The sequence below is a fragment of the Syngnathoides biaculeatus genome, chromosome 8, assembly GCF_019802595.1.
Source record: "Syngnathoides biaculeatus isolate LvHL_M chromosome 8, ASM1980259v1, whole genome shotgun sequence".
Classification (NCBI taxonomy): domain Eukaryota; kingdom Metazoa; phylum Chordata; class Actinopteri; order Syngnathiformes; family Syngnathidae; genus Syngnathoides; species Syngnathoides biaculeatus.
The window spans coordinates 22,966,199-22,991,043 of NC_084647.1; the positions used below are offsets into that span (position 1 = coordinate 22,966,199).

The following is a 24,845-nucleotide window of genomic DNA, read 5'->3' on the forward strand; positions in this document are numbered from 1 at the left end:
CTTTTTCCTCTCTGGGATTCAGGTGGAACACGTGTAATATGCCTACATTATTTTTCACTCACACTACTGTAGTCGTTTGTATGTTTTGAGCCCAACCCCGTCGTGAGGGAAAAGGGGGTGGGCGACGACAGCGAGTGCACATCAAGAGCTTGACGCGAGGATGCATTAACCCCCCCCCCCTCACACCCCCCCCCCCCCCACGGTGGCGTGCGTCGGGCGGCCAACTCCGCTCCACACACCTCCCAGAAAAAGCTGATCAATCGTCATGATACTTGTCTTCTCTGCTTTCCGTGCAAACTTCAGCCTCGCGCTTCTCGTTTGTTAGTAGATAGACAACTTGATCTTCGGGAAAATGTCCACGCCGCACCTGCACTCCCCACCGCCCAACCACAGGCACCTCTCGGCTGCCACGAGCGGCCGGCCGGACCCCTCTGAGGTGGCGGCGGAGGGGCGCGTCCGCATGCTGCTTTTCGCCCTGTGCGTGACCATCGCCGCCGCCACCTTCGCCGGCGGCGTGTACTCGCTCCTGTCGCTGCTGCGGATGCGGAGGAAGACGTCCCTGAGTCTCATCGTGGCGTCCATGTCCGTGGACGACCTGCTCAGCGTGGTGCCGCTCTCCCTCTTCCTCCTCCTGCAATGGGAGCGGGACGGAGGCTCGGCCAGCTTGTGCACGCTCGCCGGGCTCCTGTACGTCTTCCAGGGGGTTTCGAGCAACATGAAGGCCTGTCTGATTGCCGGCTACACTTTTTACGTGACCAAAAGGTTCGGGGTGTTGCGCTCGGTCCGGCGGCCCCTCCCGGTGTTGTGGGCCGTCGCCGGCGTGTGGGCGGTCAGCCTGGCCGTCAGCGTGCTGCCTTTGTGCGGCTGGGGCAACTTCGCGCAAGCTCCGCTGGGCTGCTTCCCGGAGAGTGACAGTTTCTACACGCTGCTGCTCTTCCTTTTGTATTCGCTGTGCTTCGGCGGCTTGCTGGTCTTCTTCCTGCCGCTCACCTACCAGCTGCTGTGCTCCGGAGAGCCGCAGAGGAGCGTGCAGTGCGCGGGGTACCCTGGCGACGTCCGCTCGCCCTCCCGGGGCAGCTTGGACAGAAGTTTGGGCGCCTACAACGAACTGAGCCCGAGTTCGTGCGGGACGACGTGCGACCTGAAGGAGGCGAAGGAGGCGGGCGGGGGGTTCCCGGGGTCCGACTGCGGGCATAGGTCGGCCACTGTGGGGGACACTCCCGTGGTGTTTGCGCAAAAGCGCTTCTCCATGATCCTTGCTGTTGTCAGGGTTACTTTGTGGATGCCAATGATGATAAGTAACAACACACACGCACCACATGCCTTTCACTTCGTGGGATGCACAGTATGTTTCCTTTGGCAATGTGCATGTTTTAAAATTCAGGCAGGACTGCAGACAGGTGCTAATTACACATCTCCCTCACAATTCTGGGCTTTTTTTGTTTTCCAATCTCTCCTGAGGCCTCCCTGTGTGGAGTTTTTGGGCAAATGTTTGAATCTAAAACTTTGGAACTGTGATTGTGTAGCGGACAATCTAACCGCTAGACCACATTGTGCTGCTGAAATGATGTCAATTAATATTCCATCGCGATTATAATTTGCCTATGACGGGAGCAGGTCTAAGCCTGAACAGAAGAAGCAGTTGGTACAGGCCCTACTGCTTTTCCTGTTCCTTATCCATCCATCCCTTCAAAAATTGAAATTAGGTGGATGGAGCTCAGCTAGAAAATGCGGTATACAATATCTTCTTCCCGTTGTTTTCTCCAGGTCCATTCGAAAAACATAGTGGTCATGTTGAATGAAAGCTGTAAATGCTGCATCTTATGAATGGTTGTTTAGCTTTCTTTATGTGCTGCGATTGACTGGCGACCCACCCAGTCTCACCTGGGATAGGCTCCAGCTCATTTGTGATCCTAATAACGCTGCAGAAAATGGATGGTAACAATTTACAATGAGGGTTTTGCAGATTTTTTTACTTATTAGGTTAACAATGGCTCATGTCTGTTTCAGTTACTACTAACTGTTTGACGAGTTGAAGTTAATTTACAATGCTTTTTAATTCCACAAAACTCACAAAATATGAGTATTTATCTTACAATGGCTAAGCGACTATTTAACTGCGAAAAAATAAAAAACAGGACTTGTTTAAGAATAACCTTTCACTCCAGTCCTGTAGTTAACAGTGATGGGTTTCCCAAAGTACATGCCAATAGTGAAAGTGTTTCTTCTGTAACAATTCATATTAGCAACAACATGATTCTTATCGCAATTCGCAGTTGCTGATCCCATTCAAGGAGAGTATTGCTTCATTCATAATGTGACGATGCTAAATGCTTCTGTGGCTGGAAATCCATTCTGTAAGTTTTTAGCCACAACTTTAACCAGTGTGACTTTGAAATGCGTAAATACTTGCATACTGGACAGGACAGCTGAAATGTCCTAGATACCTGCTGTTTCTTGTACGGGAATCAAGTAAAATTAAATATGGTCATTAAATGTCAAGATTTAGATCCTAAAGAACTTGCATTGCTTTAAAATAAAACAAATGGGAAAACAGACACAAATTATTTATATTATTTTATGCAGTATCAGGAGCAACTTGGGGTTCAGTATCTTTGCTCAAGGACACTTTGACATGGCCACAAGGGGTGAGGGTCTAACCAGCAACCTTCGGGTGAGGAGACGACCATTCTCCCACCTGAGTTGTGATGCCCCACACGATAATCACATTCACAATTTTTTTACACGCACATTTGATTTGTGCTGAGTGATGTGTTGATCACAAACGCGCCCCATTGTTTGTGGCTAAAGAGCTAAGCTAAGCGAACTAGCTTGAAAATATTTAACTTTGTCTGGGGCGAATAAAACACACGCATGCATATTGATAGTTTCTTGGTTGCCACACTCTTATCTTATTTACACCAGTCAGGCCAACATCTTTATCAATAAGAAGAACCTTGATATTTAAACTCCTATTACGCCTTTAGAAGAAAAGTCCAAAACAGTACAGTATATTTTATTCCACAACACTGTGTATTAGTTAAAGAGCCTTTTTGGCTTTGACTAAAGGGCACTTTTATTCTGAAATATTCTTCCAGGATTTCCGTTAGTGTTGAAAACAACAAACTAAGAATTTCTATGTGTGAGTAATTTAGTCTATTTTTCGTGCAGCTTATCCGCATTTGGGTGGTGGGCGTGCTGGAGCCGATCCCAGCTATTTTCGGGGGGCATGCGAGGTACACTCTGAACTACGCATTCGCCAGGCAATCGCAGGGCACCTATAAACAAACAACCGTTCACACTCACATTTACATCTACGGGCAATTTCAAATCTTCAATCAACCTACCACGGATGTTTTTGGGATGTGGGAGGAGAAAACCCACACAACTGAGGCCGGATTTTGAACCCAGGTGCTCAGAACTGTGAGCCAGTTGTCCTAACCCGTCGTTTATTGTGCCGCCTTGAAAAAACATGTCTAAATAATTGTCTTCGGATCTTGATTTTATGAATTTAAAGCTTGGTAAAAGGTATTTCTGGAAAAAAATATTGGTGCCTTACAAAAAATAGAAAAATGATGATTATCATCACTGAAATTGGAAAAAACAGAATGGAATGTTGACTCAATGCAGCCTTGGCTTCATTCGCATTCATTTCCTCCTCTCTTTCATTCACAGACTCTGATGCTGGTACGCCATGCAGCGAATGCACGCAGCTCGTCCCTAGAGACGCTCGGCTTCTTCCTCACGCTGCTCGCGCCTGCGGTCACCCCCGTCTTCGTGCTGTCCGAGCGCTGGATCCACATGCCGTGCGGCTGCTTCATTAACTGCAACCGTGACCCCACTCCAGACTCCTCAGGTAGCCAGAAATTCAATACAGTACTGGTAAATGATCTAAATAAAACAAGTATAAAAATTAGGGATACACTGATCACTTTTTTCAGAACGAAAACGAGTTGAAGTCCAGTACTTACAGAGAATGAAAATAAATATTTGAACACCCCGTTATATTGCAAGTTCTCTCCCTTAGAAATCATGGAGAGGTTAAATTTTCATCGTAGGTGCATGTCCACTGTGAGAGAGATAATCTAAAAAGAAAAATCCAGAAATCACAATGTATGATTTTTTAACGATTTATTTGTGTGATACAGCTACAACTAAGTATTTGAACAGCTGTTTTTCAGATAGCATTCTGACCCTCAAAGACCTGTTAGTCCGCCTTTCAAAGTCCACCTCCACTCCATGTATTATCCTGAACCAGATGCACCTGTGTGAGGTCGTTGGCTGCGTAAAGACACCTGTCCACCCCATACAATCAGTAAGACTTAAACTTGTAACATGGCCAAGACCAAAGAGCTGTCCAAAGACATCAGAGACAAAATTGTACAACTCCACACAGCTGGAAAGGGCTGCGGAGAAATCGCCAAGGAGCTTGGTGGAAAAAAAAATCATTAGAAAATGGAAGAAGCTAAACATAATGGTCAATCTCAATCAGAGTGGAGCTCCATGCAAGATATCAACTCATGGGGTCTCGATGATCCTTAGAAAGGGGAGGAATCAGTCCAGGACTACATGACAGGACTTGGTCAATGACCTGAAAAGAGCCGGGACCACCGTTTCCAATGTGACTGTTGGTAATACACTAAGACATCATGGTTTGAAATCATGCATGGCACGGAAGGTTCCACTTCTTAAACAATTACATGTCAAGGCCCGTCTTAAGTTTGCCAATGACCATTTGGATGATACAGAGGAGACATGGGAGAAAGTTTTGTGGTCAGATGAGACCAAAATTTAACTTTTTCGTCATAATTGCACTAACTATGTTTGGAGGAAGACAAATGATGAGTTCCATCCCAAGAACACCATCCCTACTGTGAAGCATGGGGGTGGTAGCATCATGCTTTGGGGTTGTTTTTCTGCACATGGGACAGGACGACTGCACTGTATTAAGTATGTATGACCACGGCCATGTATTGTGGTTGGGTCATTTAACATGACGATGACCCAAAACACACAGCCAGGAAAACTATGGAGTGACTCATTTATAAGCATATCAAGGTTCTGGCGTGGCCTAGCCAGTCTCCAGACCTAAACCCAATAGAAAATCTTTGGAGGGAGCTGAAACTTTGTGTTTCTCAGCGACAGCCCAGAAACCTGTCTGATCCAGAGAAGATATGTGTGGATGAGTGGGCCAAAATCCCTCCTGCAGCGAACAACTACAGGAAACATTAGACCTCTGTAATTGCAAACATAGGCCACTGTACCAACTATTAACATTTCTCGGATGTTCAAATACTTATTTGAAACTGTATCACACAAAAAAATTGTTAAAAAAATCACATGTTGTGATGTCTGGATTTTTCTTTTTAGATTATCTCTCTCACAGTGGACATGCACAGATGATGAAAATTTCAGACCCCTCCATTATTTCCAAGTGGGAGAACTTGCAATATGGGAGGGTGTTCAAATTTCTGATTTATTCACTGTAGATTTGAGGACACCTCATTAAATCTTGCAATTTTGTGTTCGAAAATGTGTGGTATTTGGTCTCATGATATTCAGCAGTGTAGATGTGAAATCCCTCAAGCACAAGTTTATGTTGGATTTTTTTCATTGTTGAGCAAACCCTGCTCAGTATTTCAATTTTGACCTGAAAAGAAATAGAAAACGTAAATATAATTTTCACGTTTACTCATGTGTGGCAAGTACCTCATATCCTAAAGTAGTGGCCTTTTCTCTAATAGACGTCATGCCCCAAATAGTTAAACAAATAAGCCACACAGGTCAAAAGTGATACTTCCCTTTTTTTACCCTCAGTACATAAAACAGGCGGTGCCTCTGTGTAGCTGAAATTATACTTGCTAATGAGACTAACAACGTGTTTTGTTTTTCTACCACAACCCAAAATGCCTTCAGAGTCGGCAGGACGTCTATAAAGCTCAAGTTTACAGTGCATTTTTTTCTTAGGATAAGCCACACACCATGATCGCTGATTATATACAAATGTTGTTTAAAATACTTTTATTGTACTAACATGGTAGAACTAGAATTAGATTTCTGCGTGGACAGAAGTGATTGTCAAATCTTCTATTCACAGCAATGAAAAGAAGATTTGAGTTCAACCTTTCCCTTCATAAGAGTTGTGGTGTGTTCAAGCTGTCCCACGGTCCCTCGTCTCACGGCAACACGCCCGCTCAGAAGCGAGCCTACCTTAGCCTCTTCGACAGCGACTTCCCGAACAGCCGTCTGGATGCGCTCGAGAGTGGTGGGCTCTGTGGCTTGGGCCCAAATTTCACTTTCAGCACAACGCTCCCCGTAGACGGCTCCTTTCATTCGGACCTCTTGTTAGAAGATGTTGGCGGTGGCAGAGAGGCGCTGGCTGACTGTCCTCCTCTGCCCCGCGAGAACCATGGAGGTGAGGAGTGCTTCCACGATGTTCCCTCCACGCCCCTTAGTCACCAGGAGAAGGAACGAGATCTCACAGACACTTCGTCTGTGTTCGAGGGCTCAGAGAGAAGGCTGTCACATGAAGGGTGCCGGAAAATTGAGCTGACAGATTGGGAGTGGTGCAGGAGCAAATCCGAGAGAACACCCAGACAGGTACGACTGCCCACACGCTCTGTTTGGAATTATGACACTCAACCACTTCATGAAGCAAATTGTTGCTGTCGTTTTGCAGTTTATGGCTGGTGTGGATTGATCCCTCACCTCCCCCCCCCACCCCCAACACTCACTCGCTCATTGCCTTTGTATCTTAGTCAGACAATTGCTCCATTAAGATGCCGTATATCATGACCGCAAAGATGTCTGACTAGCAGGGATTAGAGACTCAGGACTGTTAAATGGATGGTTTTTAATTTCCCTTCATGTGTTTACATTTCACTCAAAGGGAAATTAAACAGCTTTATATCTCTGCTCGTTTGCTCGGTTGTGATAAGATACACTGTACCGGCTTTCATGGACACATATGGATAAATTTGCACTGGCAGTGCTGTTGTTCAGTGATTGGTATATTCCAAATGAGATAGTACTTAACAGTGAATTCATTTGTTCAAGGCACAAATGATGATCATGGTAAAACCTTTCTTAATTTTCCAGAAAATGTTTATGAAGTAATGGCTAACGAAACTTGGCGCAAAATATCGATATTGTGATGTACTTATTTTATTGTCCACCTGACACAGCATCAAACATCCATATTTTCCGAATGTGCATTTATAACCAATCCTGCCATGTTCTGCCAACACTGGCGAACTTAACAAAATTGTTTTAATAGACACCTCTTCTATGGATACTGAAAAAAGTCAATTTTTCATTTTTTTTATGGTAAAACATTTCAAAGAAAAATCCAAATTTGTTGTCAAATACTTATTTTTAAATGATATTAAATGTAAAAAAATTAAAAAGTAAAACAAAATTAAAAAAGGAAAGAAGAAACTTAAATAAATCAAAAAAATAATCCATGAACAGGTGAATCAAGGGGTACAGAGTTGCGAGTATTTCAGCAGTCCGTTATTGCTTTGTAAGCACTTTGGATGAGCACTGAGCTGCAGTCTCATGAGTTGTGCCAAAACACTTATGATAATAGTTCAAGGTTTAAAAGCATATCATTCCAGAAAAGGTTGAACGAACTCCACTTTGCTCCAATTTTGGTTGTGGTCAACTTTAAGTGGGGAACTAAAGGATGTTGAAGCACATTTGTCTGCTTTAGTTAGCTTAATGAACACGTTTGGTTAGGATGACACAAGACTACTTTCAAAAAGAGCACAGAGAAACTGTTTGGAAAAGTGATTGGATGAAGGCAGTGAGTTTCATCCATGAAAAGCCAATATTATCAATAAAGAAAGGAGTAAAGGACATAATTTCCAGCCTATAAGCCGTGACTTTTTTCACACCCATTCAACCCTCCGGTTTATGCGGTGATGCGGCTAATTTGTGGATTTTTTTCCAACGGCTGCAAGGGGGCACTCGAGCGGAAAAGGTAAGAGTGAGACCGGTGGAATGTATGTGCCGAGGAAGTAACTTGTACCGGTCTGGCCCTATTAGTCCTGTGCTAGCGTGTTACTGCTGTGTCTCAGTAATTTTTACCGGTATGTTTTTTTTTTTAACCAGCCCTGTTAGCGCGGCGCAAGGATTAGTGTTAAACTCTCTGTGTACCGTCTTTCTTTGTAAATATCTCCTCTTTCAATGTAGGTTTCAATATGCGCACTTGCGGCTTTTACACAGCTGCAGCGGATGTATGTAACAAGTGGTATTTCCTTTAAAGATGTACTGGGTGAGGCTCATAACCAGGTGCCCTCTGTAGGCCGGGAATTACGGAGAAGAATTGAGGAGAAGACTAAACAACAACCTTTCAATCAAAGAAAACTTGATGCAGTCTATACAGTATGGACTACTTTTTGTAAAACTCCTCCTTTGTCTACATCCATGCTAATCAAAATACTTGCAAGATAACAATTGTTTTCTCAACTACACAGCTGCCGAGCAAGGTCTGTTTGTAGTCTCAGTCTTGGGTGTTTCTGCTACTTATGGTTCTAACTCTCTCATGTCTACAGCTCTTAATCTGGAATAACCCTCAAATGGATTGTGACCCGTCAGGCAATCGAGCGAGATGGAATGAGCCATCCTTTAGGCAGAAAATGTTGGGCTGTCAGTCAAAAGCAAATATTCATTGCATGCTGCTCCAAAGAGTTGAACTCACATTTGGGCTCGGATCTATTTATTGATATCTTAGGGGATGGCTGTCGGAGCCAGCAATGTGTACTCATGTGTGAATGAATCGGATTTATCCATTAGAGGCAAGCATGTTTATGTGGTTCTGTCTATACACAATACAAGGACATCACCATGACCGTCATCATCAAACCCAGTTGAAATGAGATTAAATGTTGAAAATGATCAAAGGTTTTGTAGGGAGTGACGAGTGAAATACCTGTGGAGTTTTATGCATGAAATAAGCCACGAAAACACATGCACACACATGCGCGCAGACATGCTTGCACACACAAACACGCACTGTATCTCTGCCCAATATAAGTCTGAAGCATTTTAGCTTGAAAATCACCAGAGGGTGTAAAATTCACTCTCACTTTCCATCATGTTTAAGTCAAAGATGTTCACTGCCAGTTTGTGTAAATGCGACTGGTGCACCCTACTTTTTGGCTGTAATGAACTCTGCCTATTACTGCGTATGTTCGCTGAAGGCTAAAATAATTGACGGGTGCATTATCTACCAGCATAGATAAATGCCTCTACTTTACAAGATTCTGTACAGAACGGTCGTGGGTTGATGGCAGTTCTAAGTAGGTGCACAATTGTGGTGAAAATAATGATCACAATTATTATGATCAATATTGTTATCTCAATTATTAATCACTATCCCTCAAATGGGGGGAGAGATAGGAATGATGTGGAATGGTAGTGATGATGATGCTCCCAATGTTATGTTATTAATGTTATGTGATATATTATACTCTATAATATCTTTCATCCTGGATCAGGCTGTGCCAAGGTGGGATTTTAAAATTCCACACCATCTCATCCTGCACTTTCTACTTTGGCTTCAGACCAGACCTTTCCCACTCGGAAAAGAGAAAATCTCCTCCAGTTCAACCACTTTTTCTTCAATTATTCACATACTCCCACAGTCATTGCATCTTAAAACAACAGCATTTCTTTTCTAACTTTCTCCATTAATATCAAAAGTAAACATAAGCAGCATGTTTAGCTCTTCTTTGCTCTACGTTGCCCAGACTGTGTTGCTAACTAAAGCAGCGGTGGTAGATGCTGTCATTATAAAACACATTGATGGGCTGCGTAAGTACTGTAACATTTGTAATTATGAGTGTATGTCTTTAAGGGGGGGGAGTAGGAAAAAGAAAATGTGGTGGAGCAGCGGTAGTTGTTAGAGAAAGTTCTGTGTGCTGCCTAAAAGAAACCAGTGGCTTCTTTTCATTTTTTACACGACGTATGTGAATTGTCCCTCACTCATTGAATCACATTGCAAAATGCCACAAACTGAATAGCTGAATGTTATACTTCCATTCAATTTGTTTTTTTTTTTTGCGCGCAATGCAGAATATCTGCAAAGAGACTGCATCAGCGCTGCACAATTTAGCACGCTTGCAGTTTAGAGGGAACATTGGCTGACTTTATTTTTGGCATGCCTTCCCACGATAGACCAAGACTGCCTCCCGATCGACGCATTGAGCACCCCTGGTCTAGTTGGATCAGACTACATGATAAATTTGATCTGTCACTATAGTACTACTATATGTCAGACTACTGCCATAAAATCTTCCTGTGTCTAACCCAGGATGCTGACACAAATGCACGACATATATTACGATATCATCGCATCCCATCTTTTACAATCGTTGGGCTAGTTTTGTCAAATCAAGATGTCGGGTGGAGTCAGGATCGCAAAACATGTCAATGCAACATATATAACGACAGAAAAACAGTCTTTCAGGAAGAAATCCTAGTTTTTGATTGAGGCAATGTTTTGTGTTAAAGAAAAAAAGTCATCCCTTGGCACGCCTTTACAGGAAGATTTGGGCTGTTCATTCCGGAAAAAGAGCTTGAGTTAAATGCAGACAACGTAATGTTAGCTAGCTAGCTACTGTACATCACGCCAACATTTTCTTTTTTAAATGAGATCATAATAGATGTCAAATCAAAAGTAGAGGTGTATTGCTGCCATAAATTCATTAACTTTTCTTCAATTTTGCTATCAAACTAATCCCTCTCTGTCTTCATCAAGGAGCGTGTGAATACAGCTAAAATTTGACAATGGCAACAAAGGAAAGTGAACATAACAGTCAGTGAACGTAGTGGTGCCCTGTTCCAGGGTTCTCTTTGATATATCACACTCCACATCACAAGGTTTGCTTTTGAACTGTACCGACGGAAAAATTATTTGTGGATAAAATATTTTAAATATACTGTGCCTCCACTCTCATTTCATGTCATTATATGAAAGTGTGAACCACCCACTCCTGTGGTGCATGAAAATCAGTCTATTTATCATAGCATACAAGCTGCAGACCCACAAAACCATACATCACGTAGAAAGTTTGTGATTCATGGCGCGCCTGGCTGTTTTGCTGCTCATTAGCAGGCTAGATGTCATTATCCATTGTCTCTGTTGCTTACTGTCAGCCCCTCTGGCCTCCAGCCTCCACTGAGGGAGGCGGAATTAAAGCTGAAAGACATCTTTAGCCTCTCAGTGGCTGCAGACTCTGTCCGAAAGCACGTTTGCCTTGCCCCCCTCCGGGGGCACTTTTTTTGCGCATTCACGTGCCGCAAACTTCAACCATATTAACCTTCTGCGAGCACATCCAATTATGGAAATGGATGCTGTTATACCGCTACCAGGTGCACAATGAAAGAGCAGTACATATTGAACGTGGCAAGACGCTACAAATCATTCATATGCTGAAAACATCACAGAAATGCTCATATCGATTAAGATAGATTTGAAAGTGAGTACGCCTGCAGAATCATTTTCAACTAAAGAATGGTTATCTTTTAAGACACTCAACGTTTTTTAAATTAGTATTTTAAAATGCAATACATTTTCAGAATTTCATATTTGGAAAGAAAGATGAGTAGTAAGTCAATTTAGAACTGGAGCACTTTTTTAGTTTTTTTCGTCGTGTTGCTTCAGAATGGCTTTGGCTTGTGACCATGTAGCTATTTATCTGTATCAATGCTTGCCAACGCTGTGATAAAAACAATAAAATCCAGCGATGTGCAGCCAGGAGAGGAAAACAAGGCAGAGCCTCGTTCACCTGCATCTTTAAGAGTAAAAATAATACCAATAATAATGATGATGATTAAATAGAAATGTTTTCCATTTCAATTCTCAATTCTGTGCTTTATACTGATTTTTTTTTGTCAATCCAACAATGGTTTGTTCAAACTGCGGTGCAGATTGTAATGGACATGTTGGTGAAGGAAACAGAAGTGATGAAGCATCTTGTGCAGACGATGTAATCTAAATGAAATTAGTGACTGTAAGGTAGCAGTAGGGAAGAGAGAAGCTCGATAGCATACGACGGTGATGTGGAAGGTGACTGGTGGTGGAGAGCACGAAAAAGAAGACAAAGGCAGAACGGAGAGCCGAGAAAGGAAGAGTGTTGTGCGGCTTTTTGAGAAGAAGGTGAGACAGGAGGAGTGTCAGAAGACCGGACCGAGTGATCAGAGAGACAAGAAGGAGAGTACTTTGTGTATCTTGCAGAAGGAAGGGAGAGAAGGAGACGTACAGGAAATCATACAGGGAAGCAGGTTAGCTAAGAAGAAGTGGGACGCTTAGACAACTGAGAACAGAAAGGTATACGTATTTAGTTTTGCTGACAGCATAAAATCGCAGATGCACTGACAGAAAAACTTGTTGTGGAACAGAAGTATTACAAATCTGGCTGAACCCACTTCGAGGGTAACAGAGTTAAAAAAAAAAAGTCCCAATTCGCATGTTCTCTGCTTCCTCAAAAAATATCAGAACGATCGCCCCTATATTTCATATTTTATGGACATTATGAGTGTTTTTTTCCATCAAATAGGAAAAGCTTAACAGCATCGAGTGTGTTTTGGTCTTTCAACGGTAACGCTTGCATGAATTTTTCCAAATTGTATTTTTTGGTTTGTTCCTATTGTTCCAACAGGTACTTCGGTCTCGAACTCAGAGAAATTCCTTTTCTTCGCCCTCTTTTTTCATTTGCACATTCCTAAAGAATGCTACTTTCATATGTGGGCAATTGCATGCACTTCTTAATTCGAACAAAGCTAAACGTACCAAGTCGTAGCAGTTTAGAACTGATAGGATTTATCAACAAACATTACTATGTGTCCTATGCTTGATAAATAGATGTTTTGTATTCATACACATTTTCACATTTTAAATTTCTCTTCTACGAAGGAATTGAGAACATTGTCTATGCAGGGACTCGGTGGTGTTGAGCAAATGCCCTGCAACTAACTGGCGACCAGTTCAGCGTGTAGTCCGTCTTACGTCCGAAGTCAGTCGGGGTGGTTTCCAGTGGCCCATAACTGTAACCAGGATAAGCAGTGTCAAAAATGGATGGATAGATATATGTTATGTAATACATGCACATAACTTCCAGCAAGTTGTGAGCTATAGTTTAGCTAAAATCATTGATCATGCCTCGAGCATACCTGAAGGTCGAGACACCGGGGTATACTTACTCTATCCTCTGCAAGGGCTACCAGAAGTCACGCTCCAGTTGCAAAAACACAGTGCACTACACTATACAAAAAATGGCGAACAACGTTTTGGAATATGAGGAGGAGGATGAAGTTTGGTGCCTCATGCCAAGAAGTGTTCCTATTATTTTGGTTACCTTGTGTTGCTAAAGAGAGGAAAAATTATGCTTCTCCTGGGCTGATCCACTGCTGGTTGTGGTTCCATCAGATGACACTACACTGATTTACATTCATTTATTGGATGCACAGCATAACCTTCATTCAAGGCTGTAGCCTCAAACGCAATCATTCATGATTTGATTCTGGCTCGATCGTGCCAAATTGATTTATGATTCCATAACACTTACTTCCATCTGTGTGCTCATCACGCTGATGGCAAGCGTTATTTGATTTACTTGACAATATGTTCTCACCATTCAAGGCTCCCTCATTCACACCAAGGCAGACGCGCTGACAAGGTAATGGAGCCAGCCATTGACGTCCTCTATTGTCCGCCATCTCCGCAATCACAACAGAGGAGGCTGATATTGTAAATCATGTAGAGGGCTTAATGACACCTGCCACACTCCCCCCCTGCTGTCTCCTTTCTAAACAAAGCAGCCAAAGCTAAATTATTTAGAGAGACGGTATGTCTGTCCTAATGTCGCTGCTGCTGCAATTAAATAATCTCCTTGGTGTAAAACTAAAGAAGACAGGGAGACCATTATGATTCTGACTGTATAAGATTGTTACTGTTGCAAATTATCACTTTGTATTTTTTAATTTATACTAAGATTTTGGCAATACATCTCTTTGATCTAATAATATATAAATTAATTTGTCAGGATGATTTTTTTTTACTGGCCTCTGCATGCATAGAATAATTTTTACATTGTTTTCTGTACAACTGGAAAGGAGCATAGTGGAAGGCAATTACTGAGTCAATCGTGCGGAAGATTGCCAAAGCCATGGTGCACATTTGTATGTTGCCAAATAATTGATTGATCGGCATAGTGGAAACTTCTGACCTGAAGAATTTGCTCCCTAGTAATTAATATTTTGCAGAGGTTGTCTTGTGTCACTGGAACAACTCTGCCTGAGCAAAAACAGTGCAAGGGCTGGAGGGGCTCCAACGTAATTCTTTGACAAGCCATGGAGTTTGATTTTTCTATTATATTAAATTATAGAACATTTAAATGTCATGCATGTAAAAAGTGGCGTTTTCCAGTAGGAACACACACAGTCATATGCGTGATAATAGTTACTTTCATACTTAAATACCATTTTTACGACTCATCCCTTTTCTTAGCCGCTTATCCTCACAAGGGTCGCGGGGAGTGGTGGAGCCTATCCCAGCTGTCAACGGGCAGAAGGCGGGGTACACCTGGAACAGGTTCCCAGCCAATCGCAGGCCACATTGAGACAAACACTCACAACCACACTTAGGGTCAATTTAGAGTGTCCAATTAATGTTGCATGGTTTTGGTATGTGGGAGGAAACCGGAGTGCCCAGAGGAAACCCACGCGGGCACGGGGAGTACATGCAAACATCTGTCTCACAGTTCTCAGGACCGTGGTTCAAATCCTGGCCTAACCTGTGTGGAGTTTGCATGTTCTCTCTGTGGCTTTGGGTTTTCTCCGGGCACTCCGGTTTCCTCCCACATCCCTAAAACATGCAACATTAATTGTACACTTGAAACTGCCCTGAGGTGTGATTGTGAGTGCGACCAGTTCAGGGTGTACCCTGCTTCCTGCCCGAAGATAGATGGGATAGGCTCCACCACTCTCGTGGCCCTTGTGAGGATAAGCAGCTCAGAAAATGAATGAATGAACTCAGTAAAGTTTGCTGCGATATGAATTTCTTGATATTTGTTGTTTTCTGTAAGAGTAGGAAAGTTTGGATTTTGGTCTGCAGGATTCCAGGAGTTCGCCATTGTAGGTAGTATTGTTTATTTTGACCAAATTATAGCAATATCAGATAATTACAAAAACATGAGGTTCAAATCTGTTTGAAGTGATGACTTGGTTTCTTGTAAATAAAGCGGGATATATATCATCTGCTGTAGATTGATTTTGTGACACAGAGAGCAGATAGCTTTAATACTAGTCTGATGCCATATCGTTCTTCCCAGCGGTTCGATAAAGGGTGGGCATCCTTGTCTAGTTTGTCTTTGTAAAGTGAAACTTTCTGACGCCATTTGTGGTGACAGTTGCTTTGGGTGAGTTGTATAACGTTGCAATCCAGTTAACAGATGAGTCACCGAAGTCAATTTTGTGAAGTACTCCAAAAAAAAAGCCCAGTTGATTTTGTCAAAATGTTTTTCCGCATCTAATGGCAAGACGTGCTTTTAGATCATGACGCTGAGACAAACTGATTAGGTTCATTAGTCGCATTGTTGGCAGTGCGCCGACCTTTGATAAAACCTGTTTGATCACAATGTATTATTGGCGGGATATGTTTTTCTAGAGTTTTTCTAGTCCATTGGCTGAAGGCTCAGAAATGATTTTGATGTCTGTATTAACTAGTGACAGCAGTCATTAATTAGCTGGATGTGCAGGGTCTTTCCCTAGTTTCAGTTGTAGTTTTATATTGCAGCTGTTCATAATGATTTTAATAATTCTGAAAAATAGTGTTTCTAGTATAAACCAGAAATTTCAGAAAATCGTCATTACCTGAAGCTCCTTTAAAGGCCTTATGCAATTGTGCAAGGGTTAATGTGGCATCGAAAGACTCTCTACTTTCTCTAGTTAATTGTGGAATGTTTAGGTTAGATGTTGTTTTTATTCTGCTTTTTGGGGAGAAAATATAAGCTACTGCAGTAGTTGTAGAATAAATTAATTTCCTGTGCTGATTGAGTAAATTTGCCATTGGAATGTTGGATGGTTATAATTAATTTTCTGTTATATTAAACTTGGTTTGTGAGAAATGTTATTATTATGCTCAAAATTAGTGTACCTTTACAGAATTGTATTGCATTCACATTCACTAATATGTGATGCAAAGATCATAGATAAAGTCTATAGCCATGTTAAGGATTATTATGTATCATCGATGAGTAGTAATCCATGTAAAGTGGAATAATTTTTAATGGGCTCTTTTCTCAATGTAGAGGTCATCGGGGGGTCTGTCCATTCCGCTGTGCGCCTTCCAGGGAACCGTGTCTCTGCAAGCCCCCACTGGGAAGACCCTCTCTCTTTCCACTTATGAGGTCAGCAGCGATGGACTGAAAATCTCCCCCAGCAATACCAAAAGGGTATGCAGAGTTCTCCTATTTTACTTTGTTTTTCATTTCCTATAGTGCTTGTCCTCATCAGGGCGATGTGTGGGGCCTATCCCGCCTGATTTAGGAGTACAGTCGCGACTGGTTGCCAGCCAATCATAGGGCACAAATAGACAAACAACCATTCACTCAAACATTAACACCAACAGAGTCTTTAATTAGCCAAACGTGGTCTGGACAGAGCTGAGATTCAGACCCATAACCTCTGAACTCTTTTATAATTCCAATTAAAAAAAAATAATATTTAATTTGTGTCTCTAATGGTGTAGCAGTACACTCATTCAAACTGTCACCAGTTTTAACAAAAATCTGTTTTGCAAGGTACTTTCAAGCAGTATATTTTTTGATTGTTTGTCGCTGATAAAGTTGATCATTTAACACTTATATTTATTATTGCATTTGCGCTTGGTAACATAGACATGCACTGCATCATCACACTAGATCAGACTAATTCACGCTTGCTGCACGTTTTAACTAGCAGAGATTCATTCAGTCATTGTCACTGATTAGATCATTTTCTGATTATCAATGTATATTATTACCAAATCAAAGTTGAATAATTATAATAAGTATTCTGTACTTATCTCTTCTCTCTCTAAAAACAAAACTAATAATTCTTAGTCATTTCTTACTGTTATGACTCACTTGGTTTTGATTTTTAAAAGTGTAGGAAAAGTGGCATTTACACATTTCCCTGCAGCTTTAGGGATCAAAGCTAAGTGAAAGATAAAAAGAAATGATTATGAAATACTGTAGAGCAAGAGAACTCCATTAACCTTGTTATAAATCAGTGGGGTTGGATGAAATGGCACTTAATTAAATGAAACATTCACAAGGTATGTAATTAGAAATGCTGTAATTGCACCGTTGATCTTTGAAGAAAATGTATGTATGAGCTTATTGTTATAATGAGGGCCAGCATGGTGTCCTAGTTGTTAGCATGTCTGCTTCACAGCTTTAAGGATCAGGGTTCGAACCATAGCTCAGACCATTGTGTTCAGGTTTCTTGTTCTCCCGAAAAATAATGCATACTATGTTGTTCATGGCTGTGAATCAATTTTTAATTTGTCTATATGTACAGTGTGATTGGCTCACATCCAGTCCAGGATGTGCCCCCCCAAAATCAGCTGGGATCAGATCCAGCTCACCCTAAATGAGGGCAAACATAGAGAAAATAGATGGATGGATGCTAATGAGGAGTATTCCTCTATGCTAATCTCCTGTTGGCCTACAGGTGGAGGTGTACCGCTCCAAATCGTTGGGCCACGAGCCCAGTGCAGATGACAAAGCGTCAGGAGGCCAGACGTGTGATATGGATATCAATGGTATCAGTATGGGACTGGACATTGGAATGGACATTGGAGCCGGTGACACTAATGTCAAAATCCATCTGGAGGTCCTGGAAATATGCGACAATGAAGAGGCCATGGACAGTGTCTCCATCGTATCCAACATTAGCCAGTCGTCAACACACGCTCGCTCACCGTCACTGCGTTACTCCCGCAGAGAAAACCGCTTTGTTTCCTGCGATTTGGGCGAGACCGCTTCTTACTCCCTGCTAATCCCCACCACAGGCAACCCCGAGACAGAGGCCATCAACATCACGATACCTGACACGGTGGAGGCCCATCGGCAGAACAGTCGGCGGCAGACGCAGGGGAGCTCGGGATATCAAGAGGAAATACAGTTGCTTAATGAGGCCTACAGAAAACAGGCTGGAGAGGTGGAAGACTAAATTTCTCCAATAGCCCAAGTTTAAAAACGACCTCTGCCAAGTCCAAACAGACATCAAGTGTTACATGTTTTGGTCTGTGTATTCTTTTGCTAATTAGTTGCAACTTCCCTGTTTCACAGCAAATAGCGCAACACATAATAAATGAACTGGTCATTGGCCCATTCCCAATTACCCTGTTATTAGAGAAAGAGCACACAAAATTGGTATGTCAGAATATGTCATTTATTCAGCTGTTCCTTTTAAACAGACATCGGTTAAGCAGCATAATGGGTGTGGGGGAAATACCAGCTAATAATTAACTGACAAGCAGTCAAAAGTCCAGTCAGGTGGGGTGGATTCCAGCTCCCCAGCTGCCCTGATAAACAATAAAGGAAGTCCTCTCTTTCATTGCTGTGACAACATTGTAGCCTAATTTGTATGTAAGTCACTGATTTACATTAATGCAGTGGTAAAGCCATAATTCCAGTAAATTATTATGAAAAACACTATATTATGTAAATTTGTATGTCAGGACCATTGTAAGATGAGGGTGCCTCGGTACAAATTGACAGGGTCCCATTAACAACCACCTTGTCATTAATTTTTATCATCCAGAAAGCGTCCCAGGATCAGGTAATTCAATGTGAGGACATCAGTGTGTGATGTTTTCAATACTTCAACATATAGTACTTACTTTATTTATAACTTTAACTTACTTTGAACGTAAGATAGAGTCACGCATCACAGAATACTGAGGTAGGCTCCTAGCATTCATATTGCTGGTCCTCCTAAGTCTGAAAATTTCCTGGTTGGCTTTATGGAGTGAGAAAAATATATGGGAAAATCCCAGCTAACAAATGACAGGTGACCCGTAAATCCGAGAGAATTTCAACACAGATGGTCTTGAAGAATTATGGATGCATGCAAGTTAGCAAGGGACTGTGCTACAGTATTTTGATTCTGGAGTGGATTACACCATTAAGTTTATAAAACAGTGGTGAGGGCGGCCATGATGTACGGATTAGAGAGGCTGGCTCTGAAGAAACAACAGGAAGCAGAACCGGAGGTAGAGAAATGAAGATGCTGAAGTTCTCGCTTGGTGTGAACAGGTTGGATAGGATTATAAATGAGCTCATTAGAGGGACAGCCAAAGTTGGATGTTTTGGAGACAAGGTTAGAGAGAGCAGACTTCGATGGTTTGAACATGTGCAGAGACGAGAGAGTGAGTATATTGGTAGAAGGATGCTGAGGATTGAGCTGCCAGGCAAAAGAACGAGAGTAAGACCAAAGAAAAGGTTGATGGATGTTGTGAGAGAGGACATGAGGACAGTGGGTGTTAGAAAGGAGGATGCACGAGATAGGCTCGGATGGAAAAAGATGACACTCTGTGGCAACCCCTAACTGGACAACCCGAAAGAAAGAGAAGAAGATGGACTACACCATTCAAAGCATCCATCTATCAGCCATATTTTTTTGGGTATAGGGTGTGCAGGGTAACTTTCTTATCTTGTCCCATTTCCTAGAGGTCCACCGTCAGAGCAGCTTGTGAGAGAGAATCCCTCCAGCATGTCCTGGGTCTGCCCAATGTCACCTCTAAAATGGAAATGCCCGGAAGACATCACTAGGGAAGCATCTAGGTGTCATCTATTATAGATGCTCCAGAATAATTCATATTGCAGGACATCTTTCAGTCAGAATACATTGACAGAACCATTGGTTAGAGTGGGGATGTACAGTAAATCTACTGGAAAATTGAAAGCGTCACTGTTAATTTGTTAACCTTACGCCACATCTTTCATATCTAAACCCCAGTCTTGATCAAGACCTTATCAATCCAGTATTACATTTTTTCCCCCAGGGAAGTGAAATTATTGCAGATGGACTGTTCTGTTTGTCACAGATGTATTGGCTCTCATCTGAGCAGCTTTAATCATTTCATGCAGCAAGGCTTAGTTAAGGACACACTAGCCAGTATTTGTGTAGAAAATTCAACAATTTATACTCCAAGTTAGAGGCACTTCGGAAACCATATGTGGTGTTATTGTTTTGGATGCATAACAGGGGAAGAGCTGCAAAGCTGCTTGGCAGAGAGGCCATTATCAGTCGACACGAATCATTGAGTGGATACCACCTTATAAATATTACATTCAGTTGTAAAGTGGTTTTGAAGTAGCCTAACGGTCAAGGAGGCTGTGCTGTTGTTGCAGGCAGAATTATTGAGTTTATTTGGAAAGGATGAAAGGACGACATTGTAAGTGAGAGACAGGTGACGTCGTAAGCGTCCTCTCTCAGGCCTCAAAATTTCCATGTGCAAAAGATGCACATTTTTGTCCACATAAGAGTGCTGTTTCTGTAGGAAGTGCAGGTGATCGGATGAGTCCTTGACCAAAGAAGTTTGCCCATCTGTGTTGAGCCATGTATCTGCTCAGTGATGGGTTCGATTTTTTCTTGCTATTAAGACTTTTCTACCAGCAACACCAGGAAGTCGTGAACCACTGCTGGTCACTCATTGAATCAGGAAATTTGCCACTGCTGTGTTGTGGCAATTTGATGAAGTTGGATAAGCGGTTGAGATAATGGATAAATGGATGGATTGAAAAATAAGCATTAAAGTTAAGCTTCAGCGTCAGCTCACCTGTTTACTGTCTTAGCGATGGCTGGTGCTGTATTAGACACCAGTTTCTACATTGCTGCTGCAGTCTTTAGTTCCCTTTTTAGTTCTTTTGGTCATAAAGTCTGTGACCGTAGGTGACAGTGGGGATCTAAAATAACTGATAATCTGAGAGTTTTGCCTTTTGGCTCCAGCACGTTGATTAATTTGTCAGTCTTGTCTATCCTGTTTAGGATCATAGATGAGCTGGAGTTGATCCTAGCTAACTGGAGGCTGAAAATATGCTACATCCAAGACTGGCCACCAGTAAATCACATGGCGCATACTCTGTACCTGCTTTCCAGTGCACTTTATTGACACTTTTTGACGGGTAAAACCAGGTACAGAAACAATTTCTTGTCGGGCATTGGTTGAGGAGATTTTTGATCCCAGCACGGGATCTCTACCAAGAAGTAAATGCAAGAATCCATCATGAGATTTTTTCCTGTAATATAATATTAAAGTGGAAAACTGACTGCACCAGAATCTGCAATATTATGGTGTGGACAAAAATACCGACATCCAAATATTCACATCTACACTCACTTGAAACACCAGCAACTGGGCAAGAACCAAAGATGCTAAAACTCCAGCCCCTGAAACAAATGTCACTCACAGAGACCCTGAACAAGGAGTTGGTTCTTCCTTGGTGCACCCCTCCATACAGTCTATTCCTTTAATGGTTTTTGCTTCATCCTGCTTCCTGATTTACAAGGAAACGAAGTGCAGTCAATATATCTCCTGCCTGTGAGGTAAAGACAAAGGAGTAGATGTAGGCAGAGATAAATGATACGTTTTTAGAGTGACAATGTGGTCATGTATCTGAAGTCACCAATGACCAGGCAGTTGGGGGGGGGGGGGTCAACTGACCCATGTGTCTGACTCATCTCCATGTTTTTTGTGTGTTTGTACGAGTGTATTTTATTACAAAAAGTCGCCTAACCCACATGGGTCCAGACCTGATGCTATTAATGTTTTTTGATGTGACTGCTACATGTGTTCACACTATATTTTCCCATTTCTCCCTGCCCTGACTCATTTTATTTACACTCTGTTTGGCTTTCTGGCTGCTCCACATCCATTACGTGTCATGTGATCAGTGTTTTCGCTATTAAATGAAATGACTGCAAAGCAATATGTTGAGATGTGCCGAGAAGAAGTTAGAATTTATGGAAGAGTTCGGGATTATTCGGGGCAAAGATGAGAGGACTTGTATCCCTTTGTGTTGCACAATGTTTTTTTTTTGCTCGCAAGAATGTACAGTACCTCCAATCAGGAGCAATTTGGGGCTCACTTTGGATCAAATCAGTCAGCCACCCAGGGGCCTGCATGCATAGACATAAATTCACAATTGGGATTCCAAGTCATGTATTTCATATTTTTCATACACGGTGTATTCCAAATGATAATAGTTTAATACCAATTTGAATTCTTATCTCCCTGACGAGCCTCGATCAAAACCAAATATGCCTTCACTTTCCCAGATAATGAAGTAACTATTTTCTGCCTGTGTGTACAAGTGCGTGTGTATGTGTGTGCTCGTACATGTGTGGGTGATGTCTAAAAGCAAACTCGGTATTCCAGACCAATCGGAAAATATTGGTTTATGTGATGTTTTTGATGGTATGCAGCTGTTGTTGGATACATCATCTTAAGACATTCTTCTCAATTTTTTGATGATATAATATAAAAATTGGATCAGAAACACCACCATTTCAGTTCTTAATGGTGCCAACTGTCCACTCACACTTCACTTTTTATTAATCTTTACATCAAATTGATTAATAAATGTGTTGCGTTCTTGTCAGCGGGAATTCAAGGTTTTCAAATCAGCCACACAATTTTCTGAAAGTTTGTTGACTGTGTCTGCACAGCACAACACAGAATTGGGATTCCACATAAGAAGAAAGACAAAACAATGAAGTGGCTTCCATTTATTGTTATGCTATAATTATTCCACAACAGCTTCATAATGTGTTTTACTGTCTAAATGGGATATATAATGGATTTTGTATCATTAAAAACAGTTCCCGCGCGTCTTTACAAAGGGAGCCTGACGTTGTTTCATAAAAATACACAAAAGATAAAGAATTACGCCACACTTAAGTGTTCTTATTAAATGCTGCACCCACTTAAAATTACACTCCTCACACATTGGCCACTTGGGCCAGTGGAAATTCGTTACCATGATGACCGGATCAGAGCAAGGGTATGGCAACTGGACAAGCAGCAAACTATAGTCTGAAGGCAAAGGCAATCAGAATAAGATTCGAGGAAGCAGAGATACCGGGCATCTTTACTCATGGGTGCAGCCCTGAATTATTATCAGACTGCCGGTTGGTGTACGTGGCAATGCAGCACAGTATATAGATTGCCAAATGCAAAGCAGAGTATTTAAGTGCTACCTTGTGGGGTGGAGTTGGACTCAAGCTGTGTAAAAACTGCTTTACCTTCCAGGTCATAGCATCATTGTGCAAATTTGTCCCACTTTTACGTCACAGTGGAGGACAATTCATCCTTGATAGAGGTTTCGTTGGTCTTTGAAAAAGTAAGGACTGTGGTTCTAGACATGATCCACTATGTGTAAAGTGCCCTGAGACAACTTGTGTTGTGATTCGGCACCAAATAGATAAACTAGAATTGGATTGTTTACATAAGCATTTTCTTAATAGGCAGTTAACCCGATTTATTTATTTATTTTAATTTAACACGTGATTGGTGGGCATGCAATCTAAGAAAATAAATGGTTACATTAAAGTAGTCTTTAAAAAATCAAAAACTCATAATATCTCACCTTGGCAACTATATTTTTAAATGTGTGATTATGTTGATGTAGTGCTAGTAGATCAATACAATGAAAAATGTAAAAAAGGGTGAATGTGGCACTGAGCCCTATATTGAAGACGAAAATTGAAAAAAAAACTCTGCTCTCTTTTGTCGCCGTCTCATACAAGGACTTTCACGTTCCACTCACAACCTCACAGCATCATCAGAAAGAAGCTTAAGGCCTTCGTTAGTTATATATATAAATTGCAAGATATTCATGTAATAAAGCAATATCCTTCACCATTTTTTAAAAGGATTATTTATTGGGTTTGGGAATCATTTGTATGCACCACTGGTCGCTCCAAGGCTACAGAAACAAGATGTGGAGAAAGAAGAATCATCAGCCGTGAGCAATGGGAAATCTCCCCTGCTTCATCCCTCATGGTCCTCATTTTAAAAAGCTCTCTTCTTGTTAGTTTTCTCCCACTTCATGGCCTGCTCTCTTCTCTGATTAAACTGCAGTTCATCCCATTTTCTTCAGAAGAGCAGCCAGGTAGGAGAGTCAGCTAGACGCTCCAAATAATACCACAGATACGTTTCCTTACTCTTGGCAAAAACAAATTAAGTTTGTTTTCCCCCTAGTACAAAGTAATCTAATGAATGTTCTCAAATCGCGGCTTGGACTACAATAGATGCTGTCACTACTGACCGTGTGTTATCTAAAAGTAAATAAATAGGCACCTCCTTGTTGGTTAGGGTTCCACTTGGGGGCTGGAATTACTTTTATTCTTTGCCTAATACCACAATGTGTCGCTGTCGTGGTCTTTGCCAGAGAACAGATGCGTAGTCGATTTGGAAGGATGATTTTTGACGGTAGGATTGTCGTGTCTGTGTGACATTGCGTTGGGTTTAGTCTGAAAGACGCCGGCTCTCATGTGTCACTTTTTCACAAATCCAGTATTTAAGAGGTTGTTGACACAGCAAACATGGCATCTTTGCTCCTGATTCTGTCCCATCCCCATAAAGTGAAGCACTATTTTTGCAATCCACATATAAATGAAATCCAGGTCTTGTCAAGGATTAATGTTGTCATGCGTTACTGTTGTGCTACAATTAATGCTTGTTGTTGTTTTTGCTGTTCTCTTTTCTCTGGCAGTCTCTGGTCTCTTTGAATGCATTTCCAATAAATGCCCATCTCTGAATAGTGATGTATCTATTTAGAGAAACAACA

The 24,845-nt window shown here is 41.7% G+C and overlaps 1 protein-coding gene across 1 annotated transcript; it reads left to right on the plus strand.

The window, feature by feature from the left end:
* Nucleotides 1-210: 210 nt before the first annotated feature.
* LOC133505183 (probable G-protein coupled receptor 149) lies at nucleotides 211-23,179 on the plus strand. The gene is made up of 5 exons (XM_061828195.1): nucleotides 211-1,293; nucleotides 3,675-3,856; nucleotides 6,098-6,600; nucleotides 16,314-16,457; nucleotides 17,719-23,179. Exons 1-5 carry the CDS (start codon nucleotides 353-355, stop codon nucleotides 18,217-18,219), a joined length of 2,271 nt encoding a protein of 756 aa, XP_061684179.1. The 5' UTR covers nucleotides 211-352; the 3' UTR covers nucleotides 18,220-23,179.
* Nucleotides 23,180-24,845: the final 1,666 nt, after the last annotated feature.